Source organism: Trichomycterus rosablanca, chromosome 18, assembly GCF_030014385.1.
Source record: "Trichomycterus rosablanca isolate fTriRos1 chromosome 18, fTriRos1.hap1, whole genome shotgun sequence".
NCBI classification, from domain to species: domain Eukaryota; kingdom Metazoa; phylum Chordata; class Actinopteri; order Siluriformes; family Trichomycteridae; genus Trichomycterus; species Trichomycterus rosablanca.
Window position 1 is genome coordinate 22,284,285 of NC_086005.1, and position 14,543 is coordinate 22,298,827.

The following is a 14,543-nucleotide window of genomic DNA, read 5'->3' on the forward strand; positions in this document are numbered from 1 at the left end:
TAAGTGGAGCTGATAAAATGGGACAGTGAGTGTAGAAACAAGGAAGATGTTTTAATTTAATGGCTAATCAGTGTGTATATACAGTAGTGTTAAAAAAAAAAAAAGCAGTCCAACACCATTAACCTGATAAATCACTGTTTTTAGTAGAAATGCTATTTCTACATAGCAAAAAATTTACTTGAAAGTGTAGTAGAGTAATGAAAACAAAACAAACCCAACAATTAGGACATGCATGCCACTCATTCTGAGTAATCGAAGCATTGATTAAAAGAAGGTTGTTCAAAATAATAGCAGTGAAATGGGGAAAATGAGTTGTTCCAGACATTGTTCTGATGAACAGCGTACTTTGATTAAAAAGTTGATTGTAGAGGGAAAAAACATACAGAGAAGTGCAGCAAATTATTGGCTGCTCATCTAAAATGATCTTAAATGCCTTGAAGTGACGACCAAAACCTGAAAGACACAGAAGGAAGCGTGGAACTACTGTTCGAAAGGATCGAAGAATAGCCAAAATGGCAAATACTCAGCCAATGATCACCTCCAGAAAGATCAAGGAACATCTGAAGTTACCAGTGAGTACAGAAGATGATTAAGTGAAGCCAGTTTATCATCAAGAACTCCTTGCAAAGTCCCGTTGTTAAGAAAAAGACGTTTCCTGAATGGGGTCAAATTTGCCAAGAACACATTGACTGGTCCAAAGAGAAATGGCTCAACATTTTGTGGACTGATGAAAGCAAAATTGTTCTTTTTGGGTCTAGTGGCCGTAGACAGTATGTCAGACGACCCTCGAGCACTGAATTCAAGCCACAGTTCACTGTGATGACAGTAAAGCACGGTGGTACAAAATGATGATATGGGGATGTTTCTCATACCATGGTGTTACACCTATTTATGGCATACGAGGGATCATGGATCAGTTTAAATATATCAGAATACTTGAGATGATCATGTTGCCCTATGTTGAAGAAGAAATGTCCTTAAAATGGGTGTTTCAACATGACAATGACCCAAAACATCTTGGTTACAGACAAACAAGACTGAGGTAATAGAGTGACCAGCCCAATCTCCTGACTTCAATCCCAGAGAGAACTTGTGTTCTGATATCTGAAGCGTGGTTTTTTTAGGCAAAACCCAAAATTGCAGAAGAACTGTGGAATGTCGTCTAATCATCCTGGACTGGAATACCTGTTCAGAGGTGCCAGAAGTTGATCGACTCCATGCAACACAGATCTCAGAAACAATTGTTTTGCCACTAAATATTAGTTCAGTAATTTTAAGTAAAGTGAAACCTCAAACATTTTTTCAGTTTATATAAATTATTTGAGTTTTTAATGAAAAATGCTGCACTGCTATTATTTTGAACAGCCTAATATTCATTTTTCTTAATTTTCTGTAAAGGATGAACACAAACTGACTAAATTTTGTTAATGTTTTGATTTAGAATTGAAAGTGGAGTATTTTCAGTGCATTTGCATTTATGGAAATAAAAATGATAATGATTTCGTGCTTTATTCACTTTTTTTTAAATCACTGCTATTTTTTTTTTTAACACCACTGTATATGTGTGTGTGTGTGTGTGTGTGTGTGTGTGTGTGTGTGTATGCTGTTATCCAGCATTATTTTAGGCAGATTTAGGCATGCACAACATTGAACAGGTAGCTGCAAAGTGCTGGTATCAACATGTCTTGTTTTGTTTTTAAATAAACAAACTGGTTAAGAACATTTCAACCATCTGAGTAGCATATTTTATTTGGCATGGCATCTTCTGAATAACAAATACCTTCAAACAAAGAGGTTGAACTAAATGCAACCTGAAAACATGTCACATAAGGATCAATAAAGAGAAAGAATGTAACCGTCAGGTAAAGGCTTTTACCGATGAATGTACTTCTGGGTACATAATTCACGTCTTCCTACAAGCAGAGCTGATACAAAGCACTTCTGCCTCAAAAAGAAACCTTAACATTTAAAAGTAACACATCAGCAGTTTAGTGATGCATCCCAGACTTAGGTCAGTGTTAAAGGTTCATTCTTGATTTATATTTAAGACATTAAATTGTAAAGCTGAGCTTCCAGCTGAACCTGTGGCTCCTGTATATTAGTTGAAAGCCCACTATCTAAATCCTATGCACATTTATAACTTGGACCCATTTACAGTCCTATTTTTAAACAAACAAAAATAAAACAGAACACAGGGTATTTTTTCAAACAAAGCAACATAAAAGTAAAGCAAGATATGTGCAAATTTACTCCCATTCTTCATCAGCATCTGCAGCAGTGCTCTGCACAACTGGATTTGGTGCTTGGTTTTTCTGGAAAGATCCACCCTGTAAGCACAAAAAGCCAAATAAAGAAAACATACTTTGTCTCAGAAAGCAGTCTTAACAAACATACCTTAAAACCTGATTTGACGGAACAGTTTGTAATCAATATGCTATGAATATAATATCAACTAGTACTGGATTAAAACAGGTAGCCAATTGTTTAATCGGCATCTACATTACGAATTTAAGGATGATTTAGATTATAATAAAGAGCCTAGCACACCCTACAGAAGTACAGCTTTTGTAAAGACAATCCCACATGTAGTATAAAGCACAGAAATGTGATGTTGAAATCACATCTCTTATCCTGTCAGAATCAGATAAGAGTTGTGCGGTGCAACAGTTCCAATTTCATTTTAGAATCTGGTCTTTAAAACTCCACCTTGCAGAGTTAAATTGCTCTAAAAATTGTGTCCACCTTTGCCTGCTTCTTATTCAAAGTTGTACTTCTAACGTAAAGATAACTCATTTTAAAATAAACCTAAATGGTAGCTCTAGTATAGCTTTGCAAAAGGGCTCAATATTTAATCCGATTGGTTACACCCACTACACCATGTGCTGCTGCCATATATAAGTGGTTCTTAAAGTATGGCCAGAGATCCCAGGGGGTCCATTAAATTGTGTTTGGGGGTTCACAATTCCTTTTTTGAAGCAGAATGTTAAGTCAATAGAAACATAACACTAGGTGATACAAATTTCTTGTCAATGCTATAAACAGCCAGATTAGCAAAGAGAGAAATATCCAAGATGACCAGATAAAGGTTATGAATTCTGTTGGTAAAAAAAAAATGACTTTCTGAAAACTGAACTAGTTCTGGTTATGATAATCATGTTCAACCTAATTAATGTATAATATATAATAGTATAATAATACAGCCAAAGCCATGTAGACAAACTTTGATGTGTTTAATAATTTATTGGATTGCTACAAGTTTGTCAATTAATGTTTGTTAGTTATCAGTTTAAATAATTTGGAATAAAATGCAATCCTAGTGCCATCAATTGTAGCACACAAATATCTATTTCATGACCAGATTTAGTTTTTTTTCCCACTTTCAAATATTGTATGTGTAATTAAAATAAAAAAGCAAAGCGATAAAGAATGATTTTAACAGCCTCTATGTTTTTAGGGGTGCCAATATTTGTGGAGGGGATGTCACCAGATGTTATCCAAGAATCACATAAAAAAACAAGTCTGCCATGAAGAAGCTGCTGCATCGCCATCCTTTGGGTAAATAAAACTTTAATTGCAAAATTATATAAAACAAAAGTTACTAGTCACTACAAGTACCTTGCGAGTGTCTGTAGAGGCAAACACTCTCCCCCGTGGGTTAAATCCTGTTGTGCCATGAGCACTAAATGCAACTTCCTCCAACCATGAAGGAACTTCTTGTTGTGCCTGAACAAAACAGGAAACAATTGACCTCGTACAATCTTCAGGTGACGAAACTCTAGCATACCAAAACCTTACAGAAAATACAAACCCCTGAAAGAACTTTCACTAGTGAGCGAGCCAGAGGAGTATCAGACACCGAGTCAAAGAAAGACACGGCTCTTCCCGTGTTCCCACACCGGCCTGTTCTCCCGATGCGATGCACATACTCATCAATGTTGCTGGGCAGGTCAAAGTTAACCACGTGCTGGACATGCTCAATGTCCAGTCCTCTAGCAGCAACAGAGGTAGCTACTAGTACAGGACACTGGCCTGTGCGGAAGTCACTGAGGGCCTTTTCCCGCTCTCGCTGTTCCCGGTCACTGTGGACAGAAAAAATGTTTAGTCAGCCAGTAAAAAAAATAACAACCCTATTACAATTTCAGACTGACCAACATGGAGAGATTAGAACTTACTGACTCCAAAATCAGAAAAAGTGACTTTAATAAGTGATGTGGGAATTATGTTAATTGATCAATCAACTTCTTAAATTAATTACCATACAAGGTGGGCACAAGTCAGAACTTTCAATGCTTGTTTTTACAATTACCCACCCATGGATGCTTGTAGTCGACACGTTCTCCTGACAAAGAAATGTTGCAATGAAATCTGCACTTCGCTTGGTTTCAACAAAGACCATTGTTCTCTCCGTTCCTGCAGACACAAAAGCAAAACATGTGCATCTATAAACATACAAACTAGCATACATCCAACATGGCATCACAACATAGCCACATCCAGAGTTGGCTCATTTTAATTATGTTTATCCCCATTTTCAAATGTTGATGTTTCCATAGTGAGAAATGTTATAAAACCCAAGTACATTTCCATAAACCCATTTAAGTTTTTGATTGGCATTTGAGTTTAAACAGTTTAACTAAACAGCAGGACCTTCTTTTTTCCACCTGTGTGTATGTGGATCAGACAAGCACTGAGCTAAGAAACTGGAGTGGATATAAGTTACAATAAAGTCCATGTCACTAACTGCAAGATCTACCTCCTGTTTAATTTAGTGCTAGCTTAATACAGCAAGTGGAGAAAAACATCCGGCCAATCACCACAACAGTTGCAATAAATGTTCGGCTTTAATTATGAAGCAAGGGCGTCATGTAGCAATGTTGGGACTCTGCTTAAAGCATACCGTGTTTTATATCGGTTTATTTTCTACTCTGCTATGTTGGTTATGTTCTTCACATTAAGCAATGACGGGGCCCTGATAACTGTGTGTATGATTATAGAAACCTCCAGTTACATCACAGTTTTAAGGAATTTTAACCAGCCAAATACATGGATGTTAGTTCATAAATCAAATGCTCTTGATGTGAACACGGGGTTAATACCAAAATTTGATATGTGAACAGTCATCATAAAAGAGAATAAGCTGCCATCTGATATAACCATTTCTATACTGCATGGGCTGACCTACTGTTTTTTTCTGAACACCTGTATTTTTTAATCTATTTATTAATATAGACATTCACCTGTTGTTCTTAGTAGTTCCAACAGCTGCTCCCTCTTTGAGTACTGAGTAACCTGAATGATGTGCTGCTCCACATCACTGCATGCTCCTCCGACCACTCCCACAGCCAAAAACAGATAGTCCACCTTAAGGAAGTCTGCTGCCATCCTAACAATGTCACAATGAACAATTCACACTTAAAATTACAGTCACTGTGTTTTGTTCCTGCATGGGATGACATGGCAACACAATAACTAATTTAAAAGCTTCTACATTACTTATCTTTTAATAATAATTATTTTGACTTTCGGATGCTTCCATTATTATGGGCTGCCACATCAGATCTGGTCTGAATACCAGACTTAACAGTTATGACGTCGCAACCCTCCTATTATATCCAGGCTTGGGACCAGCAATGATAAGCGATCTCCCAATGGTTTAGCGAACCCACCTCCGCCGCCCTAGCCATTACCAATCACGTCTGTGTAAATGCCCAAAAGCACCGCTGAGATTTAAACCCTGGATTTCAGAGGCTAGCGTACTGAACCACTGCGCCACCAGTGCGCCTGATCATTTAATGTTGAACATCATAAATAATAATTGCGTAACAAATCATTAGTATTCTACGACGATAGTTATTTTTTGTACCCAACTGACTATAGGCTTAATAAGAATGAGACCAACTTTTGAATATCTTCTGGATAGGTGGCACTGAACATGAGGGTCTGTCTCTCTTCCTTTGAGGGCATTCCAGGGGAGCCCACCAGCCTACGCATGTCTGGCTCAAAACCCATGTCCAGCATTCGATCAGCCTCATCCAGCACCAAGTAACGAAGCTTTTTTAATCCAACCTAGACAACAGCCAAAAAGCAAACTTGATTTACAAAAGCATTGAAAAGGAAACATTTTATAAAACCTAATAATACTGAGGCATAAGTTAAATAAGAAGCTGTCAATTATACAAAATCTATAACTTACTACTCGAATCTGTTTTGTACATGTTTAAAAATGCAAACTTGCATTTGAAACTTGTTAAGTTTAATTGCGGGTTATTTATCCTATTTTATTAGCTAAGAAAGGTGTTCTTTATACACAGACACAAGGACAACACTTTTAAAAATAAGGCAACAGAATATAACTACCCTTCCACGACCGATAATGTCCAGCAATCTTCCAGGGGTTCCACACAACACGTTACAGCCCTTCGACACCTCTCGGATAGTAAACCCAGTGCTTGTCCCTCCATAAACAACCACAGGACGTACACAGGTCCTACACAGGAGAGACAATAACCAAATGTAATCTTAACAACAGTCCCATGACATGCTGGGGAAGAAAGCATAAATGCTGACCATCAGTCTAAATTGAAAAACCAAGAGATAAACTGACCATTTACTATTTATTGTGAAAGAACATGATTTTATTGTAATTCAAAGCAATTTTATACCCATAAGCAAACTTCCGGGCCTCCAGATAAATCTGACAAATGAGTTCTCTTGTGGGAGCCACGATGATTGCCTCTGGCTCCTGTAACTCACTGTATTTGCTGGCTGCTACACCATCAGTCATAAGCTGCTGAAGAATAGGCAGCAGAAAGGCAGCCTGAAAGAAAAGGAAAGCAAGAGCAGAAAGAGAAGCAAATAACTCATTTGCCTGGTTTTAATCTGATAAATTTGTCATACATACAAATACACAAACACAAATCTGAAGTAATCTAAATGTAGTTTTTGCAATACAGAAGAAACTGGGTTTAAAAATTGGTGTGTGGATGCTCACCGTTTTCCCAGATCCAGTCTGGGCACAGGCCATGAGATCTCTTCCTGAAGAGATTATGGGAATACCATGTTTCTGAACAGGAGTTGGCTTCACATAGCCTGACTTGGCAACATTCCTGTTGAGTGTCTCGCATAAACCCGCTTCCTCAAACATCTACAGGAAAAGCTGTTTTTAACTTACTGTGCAATATTACAACCACACAACTTGTACAAGTGTGAAATGATAAATTATTAAATAAATAAAAAACACGCACCAGTATGGCCTGTGGAGGGTTGCTTCCACTTACATCCACAAGGATCTCATCATACTTGTCAAAATTGATGCCTGTCTGATAATGAGCAAAAATGGAGTTTTCCTCCTCTGGTGGTGGTGGAGGTACATAGATGACCTTGGGCCCTATAGAACAGATACAACAAAGTGTCTGGCTGAGTGTTTACTTTTACAGTTACTACTTGTAATGACTGACACCTATTTATTGTGGGAAAGTTGATGTACAGTACTGCAACCAGGCATGTCATGGATTTGGGTCATTTACCCCTTACAGCCTTTAATCAGTAATTATTAAGGTTAATTTGTAAAGCTGCTTGGTGCACCCATTCTTTTATCTGCCAGTACACACAATGTACTCATGAGGCCAGCCATAACCGCTAACAAAATGAAAGATGCTCAACACCTGCACATCTTCCATACAATTGTATTTTAAACATCTGACCCTGCATGACCACCTGCAGCTTCTCTTTGCTTTTCTCAGAGCGTTCAGGGTGACGAGCTCAAAGTAATCACATTCAAAGCCTGCGCCTTACTACCACCCTGCAGGTGTCCCAATCATTCTGTTAACATTTAATTTTTTAGTTGCCACATTCACTGTTCAATATATTAAATCATCTCAGATTACAGCATCGTAGCTGGTACTAGGGCTGTCGCGGTGACAGAATTTCCCCTTGCGGTATTCAGACTGTCAATATCGCGGTATGCGGTTATATCGCCATTTTTTTGTTGTTTTTGAAAAGTACTTAATTGATCTGGATTTTAGAGCTATATAAACAAGCTTTATTGTTAGGCTATGATTCGATATATTATTGCTTTATAATGACAAAGATGAGACGGCTTTAAGACCAATGAAATGCGTGTTTAGGCTATTGTTAAATACAGAACAGAGCAGGGATGCGCGTCTTTTCTCTATTAAAAAAAGGTTTAAATAAGCTTCTAGCCTAGGTTAGATATACACTGTGAAACAAAAAAAAAGTGTTTAGGCTAAATATTTTAAATGCACATCTAATCAAAATATGGGAAAAAAATAGAATAAAGAATAAAGTCTGTAAGAGTTTAAACCTGCGTTATCATGCGCGCTAGACGAACCAACACATTCACCTGATGTGTTTTAGAGAGGATCTGAGTGGGGTAGAGATGTTCCCCTCGGTACTAAAACTCTCTCTGATGGTGCTCGTTGCATTAATACACTGTAGATGTACTGAACCTGCATGTGACTTTAGAGATCAGAGAAAGTCTAGCCTGGTTATCGCGCCACTATTAACCATCTATTTAGTAGGTATAATTAACATAACAATATATACTACGTTTCAAGTTATTATTCGTTTCAATACATTTTTATTCAACGAAAAAATGCATTTAAATCATTCCAGCAAGCGAGAATCTGCAGGCTGCAATGCCATATTAACCGTCATTAAGTGTTTTAGTTCGCCAAGGCTGTTTAAATTTAGTCTAAATTACAAGTATTTATTGAGTGTGAACTCAATTTAATCATTAATAAACTTGCCTATAATTCCTGTTGCGATTGTTTACATTTTAAAACACAAAGCCTGACACTCAGCAGCAACGCATGAGAACAGGTTGCGGGAAAATGTCGCTCCTAGCTCATTTTCATTATGAATTCATTTAACATTTATTACGCACGAATGTAAGCGTATAAAACAAGATGGACCTGCAACAATAAAAAAAAGGAGAAGAAAGAAAGAAAAAACGTGAATATCGCGGTGTTGCGGTTGTCCAGCATGCCCTGCGGTTGGCTGGTCTATACCGCGATATTTCAAAATTGCGGTTAGCGCGACAGCCCTAGCTGGTACTGTATTGCCCTTTGTTCATAAATTAATTAATCCCAGCCCATTATAAGCATAAAACTTTGTCCCCAGATGAGGAAAAGCAAACCTGCCGTCACACCATCTCCTCTTTCCTCTTCTCTTGTCTGTGATACTGCTGATAAAAAATAAATGAAAAAAATCTGACACATTCTCCTTTTACTTCAAAGTTATTGAGGTATAGATGAATGTAATATGAACATACCCTTAGAAAACACCTCCTCACCTTGTCCTCTATAACCTTCATATGATATAAATGATGTAAGTGATAAATCAACTTTATTAAATAATAAAAACAAATAAAAAACCAACGTGTAACACTCCAGACATAAAACCATGCAATATGAAGTCACCTCCTCTTCCACCAAAACGTCCTCCGCGCTCTCCATCTCCACCTTAGGGGGGAAAAACACATTTCAAGGAAATGTACTTATGGAAAAGATGTATACAAGATCAGCAATAACTTGAATGAAAAGTTTATTTACAGCTTATCTATGGATTTAATTCATATTTATACATTTCTCAAGGCATAGGCTAGTTTAATTAGGCAATTTTGGCTGGCCTTAACCCTCATATGCTATAATCACTGAAACTATACTATTTCATAATTTACAGCCCAAATACCAAGGGTGCACCGATGTAGTCCTAGGTCAGTATAGTGAATTCTCCTTTTTAAAACTGGTCATTAAGACAGGTCAATGAATAAGAAACTATGGACATTAACACTGTTATGGGTTGCCAAGTGTTTGGTTTGTTCTAAAGCATCAAAGTTACCCTGTCTGAAACCTCCCCGGCCTCCTCGGGCCCCTCGACCACCTCTGTTTCCAAAGTTAGTTTTGAAGCCTGAAATAATTCACAACAAAAGGACATTATCCACTATTTATAAAACACCATTTATGAAAGCCTGTTAATAATTTTAATTGTATGACTTACCATCATTGTCACTTTCATCAGCTTCTAGCAGAGTAAAAAGAGAGTTCACAGTCAGATTACTGATTGAACTAAAAGTCATCAACAATCAAGAGAGAAGAGTTACCTGAATTGAAGGCATTCCTATTTCCTCCACGACCTCTTGAGTTTCGCCCTCCTATCACAATAGTAAACAGATCAAAACAGGGCCTCTAAGGTAAAACCAAACCTGAACATAATGCTGACCATCTACATGCCTCTTTCTCCATATCGATCTCCACCGCCACTGTTCCAGGAGTTGCCTCCATCTAAAACAGGCAGATAAGACAGCCAAGTCACAATAGAAATAATGTGCTTCCATTCAAACACAAAACTATTTGTAGGGCTGTAACAATCTGGCCAATACAACCTTCCTTGTTGCCATTTTGTTCATCTCCTTAAAAGAGAAGAAAAAAACAAAATAAGAGCAATAACATCCAATTATAAAGAAGCAAAAATGTATTAAAGGCAAAAAAGAGCACCTGCATTAAAGCTCTTAAAGCCTCCACCTCCTCCCCTAAAGCCACGTCCTAATGTTAAAAACATAAATGAATAAACACTGTAAATGACCGGCACCACATATAATTTACTCAATTTACATTACATGTCTGACTCACCCCTGGTTCCACCTCGGATCCCAAAACCATCACCTCCACTGCTTTTCCAGGAACTTTTATTGTCTAAAACACATTACATTTTTTCATATCAGACATTATTTAATAAGACTAATGTTTTGGCTCATCAGTGTGAATATACACATACATATTACAACCAACCATTTATGTTGTTTTCATAGCTGCTTGGTTGGCTCCCATTGTTCCATGAATTGTTATTTCCTAATAGATACAAATTATGCAAAAACAAAAAAATAATGCTACACTACAGTAAAAAAAAACACAATAAATGAAAGGAAAATGTTTTCATATCTTATTGGAAAATTTAAATATTTAAATGCAATTTGCTGAATTGCTATATACACAGTAGATGCAGGTTGAATGAAACAGATTTACCGAAACTGGAGTTGCTCACAACAGGGCTCTGTGGGGAATTGAACACACAACATTTTAAGTCAATAACAACCTAGACCTTTAAAGTTCCAAAGATTACATTAAAAAAGGTTTAAGCTCTGCAAATAAGGCAACACTGAATGGTTTCTAACTAACAACAACTAACAACCACTTACAAAAATGTGTTTTTGAAAATTTCAATCACAGTACTTTGTATTTAACTTGACCTATTGTTAAATCAACACAATGACAAATATCAAAATAAACCAGACTAAGAAACCAATTAGGTTCAAATGTGAGTGTATCTAAGAATTTTAGTACAAGTAGAACTTATGAGAACAAACATTGATGATGATTACTTCATATACAGTGATGTTTGTTTGTTTATTAGGATTTTAACGTCATGTTTTACATTTACTTTGGTTACATTCATGACAGGAACGGTAGTTACTCATTACACAAGATTCATCAATTCACAAGTTTATATCAAACAGTCCTGGACAATTTAGTGTTTCCAATTCACCTCACTTGCACGTCTTTGGACTGTGGGAGGAAACCCACACAGACACGGGGAGAACATGCAAACTCCACACAGAAAGGACCCGGACCGCACCACCTAGGGATCAAACCCAGGACCTTCTTGCTTTGAGGCGACAGTGCTACCCACCGAGCCACCGTGCCGCCCATACAGTGACATGGAAATACAGTTATTAGTGCAACCCTGAATTCAAGAATGTATACAGTCAAACGGACAGAAATTTGGTTTAAAAACTATTCTGTTAGAACTACTTCCCAACTGCATACAGAATTAGAAACCCTACAAAACCTGCTTAACCCAAGTCATGTATACAAATACCAACATACAAAAATATAAAGCTTCATTACAAGCAAAACTGATTACTTATAATAATGTTCAGGCATAGTTAGTTTAGTGTTTTATATTATTATTTAGCTGCACAAGAAACCACATTTGCAGCAAAATAACCTTTCGATGTTCAGCACATGTTTAAAGTATGTACATCCAGCTTCTTACCTGCTCTTCTTCCCAGTCATCCATTCTGGTTATAGGTAGTTAAAGCTACAGGGGAGAAATTGGAATTCTGGACAAAGTTAAAACAATAATAAGATATGACAGAATTGGCCTAACATTAATCTGACATAGCAAAACCAAAAAACACAACTTCATAAGTGCAAGCTATACAAATGCCCTTTAACAATCCATGTGACAAAGCAGATACGCTCACATTGGATTATTTTATTACTTTTTATTACCCACCTCTTATAAATGGGGATGTGGCTGCGTTCAGAATTGACCAATCACATTCTAACTCATGTTAAGTAGTAGTCAGTGACACCTGCCATCAATTAGTGATGGAATACCTCATATAATGTCCAGCTGTTCTAGTTGGGTAATGTAGAGTCAATCAGTTTTTTTAAACTGATTTAGCAAATTTGTTTGTGTTAGTGCTTTACTGTGAAAAGTTTAATGTCAAACAGAGTCAATTTTGTACCTCCAATTCACCTCCTTTGCATGTTTTTGGACTGTGGGAGGAAACCCACGCAGACATTGGGAGAACATGCAAACCATACAGAAAGGGCCCTAACTGCCCCACCTGGGGATCAAACCCAGGATGACAGTGCTACCCACTAAGCCACCCCAAAGTAAATCAAATCCATCAGTTTCCTGACCATGGCAAAGATGATGTACATGTTTACATGTATTTGTAAAATGTTCAGCTATTTAACAGCCACAGTCAATCAGAAGACATTAAACAATAAGTATTAACAGGCACATTGCTTATGTACTTATATGTTTCTGATTCAGTATTATTATAATTAAGTGCCATCAAGTTGATGCCAACTCCTGGCGATCATATAAAGTTTCTTTTGTTAAATGACACATTAGATTTACATTTAAATCATTCATGCATACAGAATGTATTGTAAGCCTAAACATGCTTATAAGCATAGACTAAGTGATTATCAGTCTAAACAAAAGGCTAAAATTTATTTTTTATTGCAGACGGCAAATCTGACCACCTGTCTATGATGATAAACAATTTTTTTTTTTTTAAAGAAAAATCCAACCTAGACCGCTTTAACACATCAGGACGCACTAACGACTTGGAAACTCATATGTTTGACCTTTCGAGGCGCACTTGAAGGTACCACGAGTTGAACACCAGAACGAGGAGAAATCTAAAATCTCACAAATTATTAAATATGGTTAACATTTATATATAGTTATAATAATAAATTATAATTCACGACTAAATAAAATGAGTAGACCTTTATGAGACAACAGGCCGCCAAATTTAGCATAAATTAGGTAGTAATTAGCTTAAGTTGATAAAACAAACACGACCAGAAACGAGTCTTTCAAATATAATAAAATATAATTTTAGTTTACTATGCGGGTATTTATTTTTATTACTATAAAAACAGAGAGAAAAAGCTTTGGTTTTAAACTGGCTGCTAAAATTGAAACACGCACCTAATGGCGTCCTCGTTTTACACAGAAAATAGTATCTTAAAACTAAATTAAAACAACGAAGTGTAAACTTGGTCAGGAATACGGATATTTTTGCATGTATTTAAATAACAGTGTTACTCACAGGGCCGAGTTTGAAGTTAATTGAACAGATGAACCCAGTTTACAGCAGGAGCTGATCTGAGGAAAAGGCCAGAAAGCTTCACTGCTCCAGTGGCGGGAAAATCAGTAACGTGCAGCGAGAAAAATTGACCCGGTGTAGCAACAATAACAGACCCCGTCAAAAGTTGATACCGGATTACAAGAGTCTATTCAAATCAGCAATACTTTATTAATATGATCGTGGCAAATTATTACTAATACAGTGAAAATTTACTAAAAAATATTGTAGCTGGGAAATATTGCACACACGCAGTAAAAAACTAAAAAGATAAACTATTTAAAAAGGATGTTTTATGGAAATGACAAAGCAACACTTGTTTGCTTGTTTTACACCAAGCTGTTAATATGCAATATATCTTTTAATCACAATCATTTATTATTTCATTCAGTATTGCCTTTCAATGTCCACTTTTACATGAGCCACCCAAAAACACTGACAGAAATACATCCCGGTCAGGGCAGCAATCTATGTCAGAGCGGCCAGCAGTCACTTATTCACTTGTTCACACAGTGGGCCAATGTGAGACAGCAAATTCACATACTGGTATGTTTTTTTGGGGGGTGGGGGGTTGGAATTAAACAAACTACCTAGAGAAATCCATGCAGACATGGGGAAAATATGGCAAACATTACAGACAGCCATTACAAACCTTGTGCTATGTGACACTGCACTGAGTGCATTATATGAAGTATTTAAGTACAGTATAGGGTGATGCAGTCTACCACCACAGACACTTAGTTTTTAGTCTCAGGGGGGCCATAAGCCTGTTTGTGAGTGCACTATTCAGACAGAACTGGCTGTGTCTTAATATATTAAAGATAAAATAAAATAATGAATAGATAAATAT

At 36.9% G+C, this 14,543-nt stretch overlaps 1 protein-coding gene across 3 annotated transcripts; it reads right to left on the reverse strand.

Moving 5' to 3' along the window:
• Nucleotides 1-1,722: 1,722 nt before the first annotated feature.
• ddx4 (DEAD (Asp-Glu-Ala-Asp) box polypeptide 4) lies at nt 1,723-13,746 on the reverse strand. 3 transcript variants are annotated; one of them, XM_063014482.1, is made up of 24 exons: nt 13,658-13,746; nt 12,076-12,120; nt 11,046-11,073; nt 10,812-10,871; nt 10,653-10,715; nt 10,518-10,565; nt 10,406-10,432; nt 10,254-10,304; nt 10,124-10,174; nt 10,021-10,044; nt 9,862-9,930; nt 9,441-9,482; nt 9,293-9,328; nt 9,158-9,205; nt 7,245-7,387; nt 6,992-7,144; nt 6,663-6,817; nt 6,358-6,487; nt 5,900-6,066; nt 5,238-5,383; nt 4,311-4,410; nt 3,809-4,079; nt 3,616-3,723; nt 1,723-2,327 (listed from the first exon to the last, which is right to left on the reverse strand). In XM_063014482.1, exons 2-24 carry the CDS (start codon nt 12,097-12,099, stop codon nt 2,247-2,249), a joined length of 2,025 nt encoding a protein of 674 aa, XP_062870552.1. In that variant the 5' UTR covers nt 12,100-12,120; nt 13,658-13,746; the 3' UTR covers nt 1,723-2,246. The 3 variants fall into 3 exon arrangements, with proteins under 3 accessions (XP_062870552.1, XP_062870553.1, XP_062870551.1); XM_063014483.1 differs by having other exon boundaries at nt 9,158-9,202; nt 12,076-12,142; XM_063014481.1 differs by having other exon boundaries at nt 12,076-12,142.
• Between the last annotated feature and the right edge of the window lie 797 nt (nt 13,747-14,543).

Excerpts from the sequence above, each read along its gene's own strand:
- ddx4 (XM_063014482.1), bottom strand. The coding sequence starts at position 12,099 with ATGGATGACTGGGAAGAAGAGCAG. Across the intron at positions 10,433-10,517 it reads CTTTAAGAGCTTTAATGCAG|GAGATGAACAAAATGGCAAC; the intron begins GTGCTCTTTTTT and ends TTCTCTTTTAAG. Across the intron at positions 4,411-5,237 it reads GGAACTACTAAGAACAACAG|GAACGGAGAGAACAATGGTC; the intron begins GTGAATGTCTAT and ends TTGTGTCTGCAG.